The sequence below is a fragment of the Symphalangus syndactylus genome, chromosome 13 (genome assembly GCF_028878055.3).
Source record: "Symphalangus syndactylus isolate Jambi chromosome 13, NHGRI_mSymSyn1-v2.1_pri, whole genome shotgun sequence".
NCBI classification, from domain to species: Eukaryota; Metazoa; Chordata; class Mammalia; order Primates; family Hylobatidae; genus Symphalangus; species Symphalangus syndactylus.
In genome coordinates, this window is record NC_072435.2 from 26,200,063 (window position 1) to 26,214,127 (window position 14,065).

The 14,065-nt window shown below is 44.4% G+C and overlaps 2 protein-coding genes across 7 annotated transcripts in view; both read left to right on the forward strand.

Moving 5' to 3' along the window:
• ZNF836 (zinc finger protein 836) overlaps nt 1–14,065 on the forward strand; it is a 19,223-nt gene continuing 5,158 nt past the window's right edge. The window contains exons 1-5 of one of the 6 annotated variants that reach the window (XM_063615495.1): nt 739–1,001; nt 1,092–1,216; nt 2,271–2,412; nt 4,160–4,254; nt 11,879–12,005. In XM_063615495.1, the coding sequence (XP_063471565.1) occupies nt 4,240–4,254; nt 11,879–12,005 (142 nt within the window). In that variant the 5' untranslated portion in view covers nt 739–1,001; nt 1,092–1,216; nt 2,271–2,412; nt 4,160–4,239. The other 5 variants (XM_063615494.1, XM_055238794.2, XM_055238795.2 and 2 more) reach the window with 5 other exon arrangements.
• ZNF616 (zinc finger protein 616) overlaps nt 11,904–14,065 on the forward strand; it is a 46,418-nt gene continuing 44,256 nt past the window's right edge. Inside the window, exon 1 of the mRNA XM_055238797.1 lies at nt 11,904–12,005. The gene's annotated coding sequence lies outside the window, so the exon portion shown is untranslated. The remainder of the gene's footprint in view (nt 12,006–14,065) is intronic.

Here is a 14,065-nt window from a genome sequence, read left to right on the forward strand (position 1 = left end):
ATCACATCTTCACGGAGATCCTAGTTCCCTGACTACTGAGTAACTTCAGCCTTAACTGGCTTCAGCCTCACTGGCAAGACCCGGCGTAGTCCACCAGGCTCGCAAAAATCGATTTTGACTTAAATCAGTTCAACTTGACAAGAAGAAAACATCTTAGTTTCCAACAGAAGTGGACCACAACTTTAAGCTTTGACCTTAAAGTCTAAAACATTAACTTAAAATAGGCAGGAAGCAACGCTGCTTCACAGGACAAGAAATAGTAACAAATACTCCCAAATCAGAAGAACAAAGACTTGCTGGGTGGAAGGCAGAGGGACTAACAGGCCCCGCCCACCAAACAGGCCCTGCCCACACTGCCGGGCCCGCTTAGCCCACCTGGCCCCGCCCACTACCCCATCAGCCTTGTGCCACTCTTTCAGGGTTCCCAAATCAAGCCCGTCTTTCTGCCCCTTCCCTTTTGCGGGTCGCACCCCGCCCAGGCCCTTCCCCGCCCCAGGCCTGTCAGTCTTTTTTCTCAGCGCGTGCAGTTTCCTGCACACCCGGAAGCAGATCGCGCGGGGAAACGATCACAGCGCTGCGCATCATTTTTTTGTCTACCCGGACTAAACATTTGCTTCGCCCGGTCTACGTGAATCGAACGTGCACTTGGCAGTCTTCCCTTGTCCATACCCGTTTCCTGGGGATCGCTACGGACCTTAAAATACCAGCAACAGCCCCTTCGCCCCAAGTAAGTCTGATAATTGCTTCCCTTTCGGTTTAAAAATCTCTCTGAGGCTGTTCCTTGCTCCCTGCCTTTCTGCCTTAGGACCATGTAGACAATCCCACTCAGGTCGTGTTCCTGCTTAAAACCCTTGCTGACCTCTGCTTCGGCCCCGCACCAAGTCGAGTCCTCACTAGGGAGGTGGATTCCCGCCCGTCGCGACCCCGGAGCTTCTCCGTGGTCAGCCCCTGGAGGGGAGCGCCCGCCGTCCGGCTCCTGAAGGAGTCGCTTCTCCTCCCAGGTCCTGGATTCTGCAGACCCTCCCTGTCCTGAAACACCGTACCCCCTGCCACCTTGTGTCCTCCTCACGCCGGGTCCTTTCACTCCCCAGGATTCCCCTTAACAGCCACTGCTTTTCCTGATCCCCCACGTTGGGGGAGGTCACCTGAGTCTGTCTTGTGACACCCAGTGTTCTTCCCAAATTTTACTCCACTGGAAAATATGCTTTTCCGGGAGGTGGGTATCTTATTCCTCCCCTTTCCTACTGAACGTGTGGGTGAGAGGGATCAGGAGAGGAAAAGAGGGGGAGCGACGGAGCAAAAGGAAAGACCGAATAGAAGAGAATGAGAGAGACCCATAAATACACGGCAAAATGGATGATAATTTAGGGATTTGCAAAGAGACAGCAAGAGTGAAAGAGAACGAATGGAGAAAGAAGCAGGGAGAGGAAAGCACAGAGACATTTAGAAAAAAAGGGGGACCTTCAGAGAGATGAAGGGCAGCAAAATAGTGAGGGGCGGCAAAGGAGGAGGCACTGCAGACAGACAGTGGGGAGAGGATAAAAGAGTTGGAGCCGCAGCCGACAGAGCTACGTGGTGCTGGGACTGAAAGAGAGGGCAGTGGGTGACAAGCAGAGTAGAGGGAGAACCACAGCAGGGAGGAAGCCTAGGAAGTTGGGGGTGCTAGAGAATGGGAACAAAGGAGGTGTAACAGGTAAGAGGGAATTTTAACAAGGAGAGCAGAGACGGAGCTTAGATGGGGAAAAAGAGGCAGAAATACGTGGAGATTGGGGACAATCAGAAAGATTGGGGAGAAAGAGCTACGAGAGGTGAAGTAAGTTGCAGAGCATTGGGCAGAACAGACATAAAGAGGAGAAAAACAGAAAAGGGGAGGAAAGTGCAGAATGAGAGAGGGACACACAGAGTAGTGAAGACAGTGGGAGAGGACCCCATCCAGATGAGCGATAAATTGATTGGATATGGATGGTGGTTGTAATATTCTAATTTGTGACTTTATACTCTAATTTAAAATTCATTTCTTTAAATTGTACTCATGAGGATGAAAATTACCACTCTTTTCTGTAAGGCTTGTGCATTTTGTATTTATTTGTATCAAAAGATATTTGGAATTTCTGTTTAGCCAGAGGGCATTTAAATTCAGTCATTTGTGGTAACTCTTTTCTTTCCTGGGATGGGGTAGAGGATAGAGTAACCGAGAAATGGGGCAATAAATGACTGTCACTCTCGCTACAAGGTATGTCTTTTTTTTTTTTTTTTCTTTTTTGAGACAGGGTCTTGCTCTGTCAGACTAGAGTACAGTGCCATGATCTCCGCTCACTGCAGCCTCAACCTCCTGGGCTCAGGCAGTCCTTCTGCCTCAGCCTTTCAGAGTGCTGGGATTACAGACGGGAGCCACCACGCCAGGCCTACAAGGTATGTCTTTGTATGAGTATTGAGAGTCTTATTTTTTTTTTTGTAATGAATTTACTTTTTTCTTTTTTTTTTTTTTGAGATGGAGTTTCACTCATGTTGCCCAGGCTGGAGTGCAATGGTGCCATCTCGGCTCACTGCAATCCCCGCCTCCCAGGTTCAAGTGATTCTCCTGCCTCAGCCTCACGAGTACCTGAGATTACAGGCATGTGCCACCACGCCTGGCTAATTTTGTATTTTTAGTAGAGACGGAGTTTCTCCATGTTGGTCAGGCTGGTCTCAAATTCCCAACCTCAGGTGATCCGGCGGCCTCGGCCTCCTAAAGTACTGGGATTACAGGTGTAAACCACTGCACCCGGCCTACTTTTTTCTTTGTAGTTCCACTTAATTCATTGTTATTTTGGAAGCTTGAGATAAGTGTTAGTTTATTCAATATCTGCCTTTCTATAAATAATTACTAACTTCTGAAATAAGATTTGGTGGCATCCTATAATCAGCTGATGTCATTCATTTCTAAAAAGATATTGTCATTTTTTTAAACTTTCACCCTGTAATTCATTAAATTTTTCAAATACTTTCCAAACTGTTAAAGTGTCCAATACAGTTTAGACACCACGGTGTACGTTAGATGCCCCTGAACTTCTTCATTTTATAACTGAAAATTTGTACCCTTTGGCCAAGATTTTTCCATTCTCCCCACCACCAGCTCCTGGCAACGACTGTTCTACCCTGTTCCTATGAATTGGATTCTTTAAAATTCTGCTTGTGAGGTCATACAGTAATTGTCTTTTAGTGTCTGTCTTATTTCACCTAGCATAATGTCTTCCAGGTTCATCCGTGTTGTCGCAAATAGCAGAATTTTCTTCTTTTTATGGTTGAATAAATCCATTATACTTATGTACGCATACTATATCTATCTATATAAATACAGTACACATAAAGATATGTATACAGACACATCATACATTTTCTTCTTTTTTTTTTTTTTTATTTTTTTTTTTTTTGAGACGGGGTCTCGTTCTTTCACCCAGCCCGGAGTGCAGTGGCGCAATCTCGGCTCACGGCAAGCTCCACCTCCCGGGTTCACGCCATTCTCCTGCCTCAGCCCCCGGAATAGCTGGGACTACAGGCGCCCGCCACTGCGCCCGGCTAATTTTTTGTATTTTTAGTAGAGACGGGGTTTCACCGTGTTAACCAGGATGGTCTTGATCTCCTGACCTCGTGATCCGCCCGCCTCGGCCTCCCAAAGTGCTGGGATTACAGGCGTGAGCCACCGTGCCCGACCTCTTTTTTATTTTTATTGATTGATTGATTGATTTGAGATGGAGTCTCGCTGTGTGGCCCAGGCTGGAGCACAGTGGCATGATCTCAGCTCACTGCAACCTCCGCCTCCCAGGTTCAAGCAATTCTCCTGCCTCAGCCTCCTGAGTAGCTGGGACTACAGGTGCATGCCACCACACCCGGCTAATTTTTGTATTTTTAGTAGAGACGGGGTTTCACTGTGTTGGCCAGGATGCTCTCAAACTCCTGACTGCAGTTCATCTGCCCGCCTCTGCGTCCTAAAGTGCTGGGATTACAGGCGTGAGCCACCATGCCAGGACACCTGGTCTTTAGGAATTTATTATCCTTGCATCCCCCTGGTGCAGTGGGCTGTCTCTCCAAATGCTGAGGTCTTCCCTGTGGGCATGGTTGTAGCGCAGAAAGGAATGTGTTGTTTCCAAGCATTAAACAACAGATTTTTGACTTTCAGATTTGACTTGTAAAGAATTAATTATATTGACTGAGAGAGAAGCCCAGAAGAGGAAGAAGGGGAAAGAAAAGGAGTCAGGGATGGCTCTTACAGAGGTAAAATGATATTCTTAGTGGATCATTCTGTCTCTTTCCTTTTTGAAATGCGACACATTGGAGTTGCGAATCTTCTCTGAGTCTGAAGCATCCTGCCTGACACGTTTGCTGCCGTTCACCCATGCCTTCCCTCAGTTTCTCTCATCTCACTTAGGTTCTATCTCACTGCGACCCAATGACATTAACTTGGGAAGAGGCTCCACTGGGCATGGTCCTGGGAGAGGCTCACACTCAGACATGGATGGAGACGGGCTATGGGCCCCACAGTGTCAGAGCTGTTGGCAGCAGAGATTGTTTAGAGGCAAAATCAGGACGCAGTCAGCTCTCTGTAGACCAGAAGTAGAGAAGCTGCACACGGAAGTCACATATTAATGTACAGGATACCTCGTAAATTCTGGAAAAGAGGCCTATGAGGGGAGATCTTTTCTGCCTAATTTTATACTGTATTTGAAGCTGTATGAATTAGTCACTGTTTCTAACTTCAAAATCTTAACGCCTGGGAATGGAATGGACAATTAGATACACACATCAGTGATAGAGGGTGTTTATTTTATCATTGATTTTTTGTTTGTTTGTTTTTTTTTGAGACGGAGTTTCGTTCTTGTTGCCCAGGCTGGAGTGCAATGGTGCGATCTCGGCTCACCGCAACCTCCACCTCCCTGGTTCAAGTGATTCTCATGCCTCAGCCTCCTAAGTAGCTGGGATTATAGGCATGCACCACCACGCCCGGCTAATTTTTGTATTTTTAGTAGAGATGGGGTTTCACCACGTTGGTCAGGCTGGTCTCGAACTCCTGACCTCAGGTGATCCTCCCGCCTTGGCCTCCCAAAATGCAGGGATTACAGGTGTGACCCACCGTGCCCGGCCAATCATTGATTTTAAAATATAAAATCAACCTGAATGTCGGATTCATTTAGCCACTGTCGCTATATCCGTCCTGCAGAGACTGCGGTGTTCATGCTGGGACTCTTAGCAGTTGTTTTATGTAAAAAGGTTATAATTTTGCTCAGAGGTAGGAGCAGAACTCCTTTGTTATTAGAGAAGATGGAGCCAAATTCTCTCATTCCACCAATTATTACTAAACATCATATTTCTTTTATTTTAAACATCACATAATATATTTATTTGCAGTAAAAGTCCAAGCAGATATGCAGTTGAGGCATTAAGAAGGTGGTACAACATGAAGATGATAGGAAAATAATATTTTATTATATATGAAATTCATGCTATGTTAGATTTTAGCTGTTCCTGTCAAAAAAAAAAAGGGTACCTCTGAGATGATGGATGTGTTAATTTGTTAAACTATAGTGACTTTTTTTACTATCTATACTGTAATATCATGTTGTATACCTTATATATACCATAAAATTTATAAGCAAACATAAAACACGGGGCATCAAGGAAACATTTCAGTTTCATGCTAAAAAAAAATTTATAATCTTAAAAAAGGACATTGGCCAGGCGCAGTGGCTTATGCCTGTAATCCCAGCACTTTCGAAGGCCGAGGCAGGCGGATCACGAGGTCAGGAGTTAGCGACCAGCCTGGCCAACATAGTGAAACCCCACCTCTACTAAAAATACAAAAATTAGCCTGGCGTGGTGGCACATGCCTGTAGTTCCAGCTACTCGGGAGGCTGAGGCAGGAGAATCCCTTGAACCCAGGAGGCAGAGGTTGCAGTGAGCTGAGATTGCACCATTGTACTCCAGCCTGGGTGACAGAGCTAGGCTCTGTCTCCAAAAATAAAATTAAAAATAAAAATAATAAAAGGACATTAAGGCATATATATTCCAAAAATTTAACTACAGAATATGAAATGGCTCTTAGAATGCAGTAAAAAAAAAAAAAAAAAAAAAAAAATTGAGCAAAGAATGAAGATTATTTTATTCTGATTTCTACAAATTAATGAAATGGAAAATGGAAATGCAAAGAGTTATCATTTTCCCCAGATCTTCAAAATCTAGAAGAAACATAGTAGTAGGTTTTGTTTAAATGGGTGAGAAATCTCATGTGATGTTGGTGGGAGAGGGCCGCTTTGCAGCTCAGGGTAGTGGAAAATCTTGCCAGATCTAGCAAAGCAGGAAATGCACCATCCTAGAGGAAGCGATCACTCTTTCAAGTGCCCAACCTGGGGGAACCCAGGTTCCTTTCCCTGTCACATCATCCACCATCCCTCATGTTTCTGTGGAGAGCTACTATTGTAAGTTCTGTGGCAAGAGTCAGTGAAAGGCGTCAAGTTGCATTTACACGTCATTTTGAGATTTCAGAAAACAATTCTTCAGTGAATGTTCTGCTGTGAAATTTTATTTTGCAAGTTTTTGAAGTGTACATATTTTTATGTTAATAAACACTAATAGTTTGTTTTGCATCCTCTTTGGAGCAGTCCCTAAATGAAGACGAATGGGTGTTTTACCGTTTTTTGCTGTTACAAAGAATGTCACCGTGGCTGCCTGTATGCATGCTATCTTCACCACAGATGTCTGAAGTTTCCTCCAGGTTGGGCAGTTAAAAGAGTGAGTGCCTCTTTTAGGATGGCATACCACAAAAGCAAAAATAAATAAATGTTTGCTTTATCTTTTTCTGGAAGGCCTGGCTCACAGTGTGATTATAAAATACTATGTTTTTTTTAGATCTAAGGTTTTCTTGCTTACATTTTCTTTGCATGAATCTTTTTTTTGGTGATGAAGTCTGGCTCCGTTGTCCAGGCTGGAGTGCAGTGTCATGATCTGGGCTGACTGCAACCTCCGCCTCCCAGGTTTAAGGGATCCTCCTGCCATAGCTTCCTGAGCAGCTGGGACTATTGGCACTCACCACCATACCCAGCTAATTTTTTTGTATTTTTCGGAGAGAGGGGGTTTCACCATGTTGACCAAGCTGGCCTCAAACTCCTGACCTCAAGTGATCTGCTTGCCTTAGCCTCCAGAAGTGCTGGGATTACAGGCATAAGCCATTGAACCCAGCCTTTGATTATATTATGGCTTTCAGTAAAGCTTGTTTGTTTACTTACAGTTAAGTAATGTTATATATATTCACATTATTTATTGGACTTCCAGAATACATATGTTCTTGGTGCTTGATGGTTTGCCATGAGCCCCTTATGCTCTCTTCATTTTTCTCTGTTTTTTATAGTTTTTGTTTCTCTCCCTGTCAAAATCCCCTTTGAGTTCACTGATTCCTTCTTCTGCCTGATTAAGTCAGCTGTTGAACTCATCTAGTGACTATTTCAACTCAGTTATTTTTAGCTCTAGTCTCTTTCTTTCTTTCTTTCTTTCTTTCTTTCTTTCTTTCTTTCTTTCTTTTCTTTCTTTCTTTCTCTCTCCTTCCTTCCTTCCTTCCTTCCTTCCTTCCTTCCTTCCTTCCTTCCTTCCTTCCTTTCTCTCTCTCTCTCTCTCCCTCCCTCCCTCCTTCCCTCCCTCCCTCCCTCCCTCCCTCCTTTCTCTTTCTTTCTCTCTCTTTTTTTTTTTTGAGACAGAGTTTCACTCTTGTTGCCCAGGCTGGAGTGCGATGGTGCGATCTCGGCTTACTGCAACCTCTGCCTCCTGGGTTCAAGCAATTCTCCTACCTTAACCTCCTGAGTAGCTGGGATTACAAGCACGCACCACAAAGCCTGGCTAATTTTTTGTATTTTTAGTAGAAACGGGATTTCACCATGTTAGCCATGCTGGTCTCAAACTCCTGACCTTAGGTGATTTGCCCTCCTCAGCTCCCCAAAGTGCTGGGATTACAGGTGTGAGCCACTGCACCCGGCCATTTCTCTTTCTTTCTCACTTTTTCTTTCCTTCTCTCTTTTTCTTCCCTCCTTCCCTCCCTCCCTCCCTCCCTCCCTCCCTCCCTTCCTTCCTTCCTTCCTTCTTTCCTTCCTTCCTTCTTTTTCTTTTCCTTTTTTTGTGGCAGGGTTTCACTCTATTGCCCAGGCTGGAGTTCAGTAAACGATCCATCTAAAACAACAACAACAACAACAACACACACAATTATATTTTTCTGACTGGGGATCGTGTCCTCTCTGAGCCTTTGCTTGTCATCTCCTAATTGAAGAGGTTTGCTGGTTTCTACTCAGAAGCTCCCCTGTTACCTGTCTGTGCTATTGAAGACTCTGGTGCTGCAGTCAGCTATGGTACTAGATCTTACCTAGTGTCTTTCTGTGTTACTGCACACACTGGTTTATGTCAAGCTTCTTTTTTCTCAGTGGCCCCCTAATCTTTCATCCTGTTCCTTTCAGTGATTATATTCAGGCAAGACAGAAACCAGTTGATATGGCTTTGGTTGTGTCTCCACCCAAATCTCATCTTGAATTTTTAGTAGAGACGGGGTTTCACCATGTTGGCCAGGATGGTTTCGATCTCTTGACCTTGTGATCCGCCCACCTCGGCCTCCCAAAGTGCTGGGATTACAGGCGTGAGCCACTGCGCCCGGGCTGTGGAAAGCAGAATTTAAGAGTGATGAACTGGCCGGGCGCAGTGGCTCACGCCTGTAATCCCAGCACTTTGGGAGGCCGAGGCGGGCAGATCACAAGGTCAGGAGATTGAGACCATCCTGGCTAACACGGTGAAACTCTGTCTCTACTAAAAATACAAAAAGAAATTAGCTGGGCATGGTGGTGGGCACCTGTAGTCCCAGCTACTCGGGAAGCTGAGGCAGGAGAATGGCATGAACCTGGGAGGCGGAGCTTGCAGTGAGCCGAGATTGCGCTACTGCACTCCAGCCTGGGCAACAGAGTGAGACTCTGTCTCAAAAAAAAAAAAAAAAAAAAATTGATGAACTAAGATGTTTGGCAGAAACACTCTCAAAGCAAATTGTTCAGGTTGCTGCATGGCTTCTCTGACCTGTTTATAGTAAAATGGGAGAAGAGAGAAATGAATTAAAAACAATTTGTTTTCAAAGCCCAGTGTAAAGATTTGGAAAATTCTCAGCCTGGCCATGCAAAGAATTAAAAGTGTATTCAGGAGAGAAAACCAAGAGGGGTGTAGCCAAGTGGCCTCAGACAAGGAGATTAGTATGGATAGACGTAAGCCAGGACCTAATTATTGAGACAATGGGAGAATCACCCCAAAGGCATTTTAGAGATCTTTGAGACTGCTGTGCCCATTGTAGGTCCAGAGTGCCAGGGCCTTGAGGGCAGAATAGTTTCAAGGGAGTGGCCCAGGGTGCCCTTTGAACTTGGGAACTCTGATACCTCAGGTCTGTGATCTCTGTATTTCAGAGCAGAGGTCCTTGGCTACCCCACCTGTGGCTGAAGTGGGACCAGGTGCAGACCAGCCACCACTCCAGAGGGCACACACTGTTGGGAGCCAAAAAGGCCAAAGGGATCGTGATCAACTCAGCATTCCACTGGAGGCTATATGATCAAACAGCAAACTGTTTATCATGAATGCAGGATGTGAGCAAACTCACGACTGTGCCTGCCACCAGAAGGTTTGCTGAGGGCCATCACTCCCTGGTGCCGGGCTCCTTGAAGTTATCTACTGGGAAATCTAGAGCTTATTGTTCGAAGGATGCAGTCTTGCAAGCCTGCTGTGATCCAAATGGCCGACTGAGTTACCGACAATCACCCCGCTTCTGGTTATCTCTTTTACCTAATAAATTCGGAGGGCTGAAAAAGCTCAGGGCCCTTGTCCACTAGAGGCAAGATGCCCCCTGGCCCCTTCTTCCAAATATACTCTCTTGTCTTTTTCTTTTATTTCCACGTTCACCCACTTTGTTCAGTCCACCAGGGATCGAGGTCAGTTAGAACACACAACTGTAAACCTTGGCAACATCAACACACTGCTAACTAAAAGTGTGCAGAGGGCATGAGATGTGGACTCATGTCTACTTCCATCTAGATTTCAAAGAATGCCTCAGAGATGCTTGGAGCCTAGGCATAGAAATGCCATATGAGTGAGGCTATCCCTGGAAGTCCCCACTAAGGCAATGCTCAGTCTAGCTGTTGAGGCAGGGCCAACTTCAGAGAGTCCCTGTTAGGATAAGGTCCAATAAAGCCCTGGGAGCAGGGCCACCTTTGAGACCCCAAAACTGTAGAGTCACCGGTATGTGATTCCAGCTCGGTAGAGCTGCAGGCACTGTGAGAACTTCCATGTGGGGTGATCCCAACAAAACCACTGGGGCTGGGATCCCCGGGATGTTGGGACCCAACCTCTACTCCAGGATGTCTAGAAGGTGGGACACGGAGTCAAAGATTATTGTCAAGCCTTAGCGTTTAATGTGTATGCCCTGTTGGGTTTCAGCCTTACGTGGGAACAGCTACCCCTTCCTTCCTGTTTCTCCCTTTTGGAAATGAAATATTTAACCTGTGTCTGCCCCACCATTGTATTTTGGAAGCACATAACTCGTTTGATTTCATAGGTTCACAACTAGAAAGCAGTTTGCCTTCGGATGAAATGCACGTTTGAGTCTCACCCATATCTGATTTAGATTGTAGTTAGATACAACTCTAGACGATAGGCTTTTGAAATAGTTGTAGAAATAAAGCTTTGGGAGCCATTGGGATAGAATGTATTTTGTTTGTGAGAAGTACATCAATTTTGGGGGCCAGGGGTGGAATGCTATGGTCTGAGTTTTTTTTTTCTCCTCCACAATTCATGTTGAAACTTAATCCCCAGGGCCCAATCTTTAAATGTTTTGAGGCGTGGCCTTTAGGAGGAGATTGGATCATGAGAAGTCTGCCTTTGTCAGTGGGTATGCTGTTCTCGTCAATGAGATATCAAAAGGTTTATTCTACGGAGTTCACTGCTTTTTGCCCCTTCTGTCCCTTCTGCCGTGTGGGGACACAGCATTCATCCCCTATGCAGCAACAAGACCATCTTGGAAGCAAGGATCATCCCTCACCAGACATCAGTCCTGCTGGCACCTTGATCTTGGATTTCCCAGCCAGCAGAATCATGAGAAATACATTTTTATTGTTCATAAATTACCCAGTCTGTTTTACTTGGTACAGCAGCACAGAGAGACTAGGACATACCATAACCATAATTTAACCATTTGTTTCTTTTGATTCAAGACTGATTCTCAGACATCTGGATTCAGATGCCTGCTCTGCCATTTTCAGGTTGTTGACCTAGGTGACTTTTTAGCTTTTTCTGTGACATAGTTGTCTCCTAGTAACATGGGAACAAATCTCTCTATCTATCTATTATGTTGTTATTTGAATTAGAACATGTAAAGCATTTGGAGTACTGCCCAGCACATGGAAGGTGTTCCAAAACTTCAGTCATTGCTGTTGCTGTGGTCATCACAGTTTTTAGTTTCTGACCTTTCTTTAAAGCTGCTATGGACATTGTCATCTCGAAGACACCACTCGTATGCTAGCTCATCTAAGACACTCAGTTGATATATTGAACATAATATCTAACACTTATACAGATAACCACATGTTCATTTCTTTGTATATTTCTTGCATTGTACACAAAAATGAGAAGCGTACACTGATTTATAGGATATCATAATCTATTGAATTTTAAAACAAATTTAAATTAGGGACACATAAACTTCTCACAGATGCCTTGCATGGATATGTGAAAGAAAACACACACTTCAATCAAATTGATGTGACAGTTCTCTCCTCTTCTCATTTTATGTATAGATAAGAGCTCTCCCATTGCTCATGTCGAAATGTGTTTTTCATTTCAGGGACCTTTGACATTCAGGGATGTAGCCATAGAATTCTCTCAGGAGGAGTGGAAATCCCTGGACCCTGTGCAGAAAGCTTTGTACTGGGATGTGATGTTGGAGAACTACAGGAACCTGGTCTTCTTGGGTAAGGATAATTTTGCTCTAGAAGTTAAGATCTGCCCTCGTGTATTTTTGTATTTTCTCTGTTGTCTTTCTTGGGAGCCCTTCCATTATTTGACTGAGACTGAAGCCTTGTTGACTCACAAATAAAAAGCTTCATAATGCTGCATCTGGCCTTTCACTTCCCAGATCGTCACACTATCTCCTTTTTGAATGTCTTCCCTTGTTGTCCTGTGCCCATAGTATAATTCCCATATTTAAGTATTAGTCAGTATAATGCTACTTTTTTTTTTTATGGAGACAGAGTCTAGCTTTGTCGCCCAGGCTGGAGTGCAGCGGCGTGCACTCAGCTCACTGCAACCTCCGCCTTCCGAGTTCAAGCAATTCTCCTACCTCAGCCTCCTGAGTAGCTGGGACTACAGGCTCACACCACCACTCCCGGCTAATTTTTTGTATTTTAGTAGTGACGGGGTTTCACCATGTTGCCCAGGCTGAGCTCAGCAGTCTGCCCGCCTTGGCCTCCCAAAGTGCTAGGATTACAGGCATGCGTCACCACGCTACTTCTAAATTAGTATCTCTCTTTTCTTCCAAAGTCAGGATTTTAACTATTCTTTGGGCAATTAATACCCACAGCTCTGCAAGCACAAACGCTGCTGCCCCATGCTCATAACTCTTTGCCCTCCCCTCTTGCCCTTCCTCCTCCCTGCCTCTTCCAAACATACTACTTTGGTCCAGATAGACTACCCAGTTACTTACTAGCATATACACTCCCATTATTGCAGTACTCCCTCACCTTCCATGTTACACTCAGTGTGTAAGGGGTGACCCCTACTCATTCACTGGACTATTTTCTGAGAACACTGCCTATGTCAATATGTGCAGGGGATGATGACTCAGATACTGTCATTCATGAAGGATGACTGAATAATGTTTTGGCAACACACCTTGGCTCTTGAAGTATTTCTTTCCACACTCTTGGTATTTGGAGTGACCAGTTATCTGCACTGACTGTTTGGCCAGTTTTATTTAAAAACATGTTTGATCCCGGAAACCCAGGTTCATGTCTTACTTTCTTTGTAATTTGGGTGTAGATACATAAATCCTGTGGGCAGGCTTACTGTCCTTATTTGTAAAATAGTGATAATTTATCTTAAGATTTTTTAAAACAAGTTAGTGCTGTTTGCTAGCTTAGAATATTGCATGTTTTATAGTAAAGACTCACAAATTTCTTTGTTTAATAAGGTTTATCAACATTATTTCATGCTTATAATGAGATGGCATATTAGCTTTAACTTAGTGTGGTTAGGTGTAGCAGATACCATAGATAGGGTGGTTTAAACAACAGAAATTCACTTTTCACAGACCTGGGTGATGAACAGTCCACATGTCAGAGCCAGTCACCTTGGTTCTTGGTGTGGGCCATTTTCCTGGTGTATCATGGCTAACTCTTTCTGTGTCCTCACATGGCAGAAGGATTGCCATGCAAAAAGCAAAAGCTTTTTCACATCTACTCTAATTCCTATTCTGTTCCTGAAATTCTACTTACCATGGTGACCTAAATGCCTCCCAAAGTTCACACCTCCAAGTAATATTACATTGAGGATTAGGACCCCAACATACGAGTTTTGGCAAACAAGTCAATATAGCTGACTTGCACTGCTTGTTAGTGTTACAAATGTCTATTTTTTATGGAAATAGATAGTTTTTGTTTGTTTGTTTTTCTGAGACAGAGTCTTGCTCTGTCACCCAGACTGGAGTGCTGTGGCGCGATCTCAGCTCACTACAACCTCTGCGTCCTGGGTTCAAGCAATTCTCCTACCTCAGCCTCCCAAGTAGCTGGGATTACAGGTGCACACCACCATGCCTGGCTAATTTTTGTATTTTTAGTAGAGATGGGGTTTCATCATGTTGGCCAGGCTGGTCTCGAACTCCTGACCTCGTGATCCACCCACCTCAGCCTCCCAAAGTGCTGGGATTACAGGTGTGAGCCACTGTGCCTGGCCAGAAATAGGCAGTTTTAGAACAGGTTTAATAATTATATAATAAGTATTCAGAAAAATAACTTAGTATTATAACTTCAAAAAA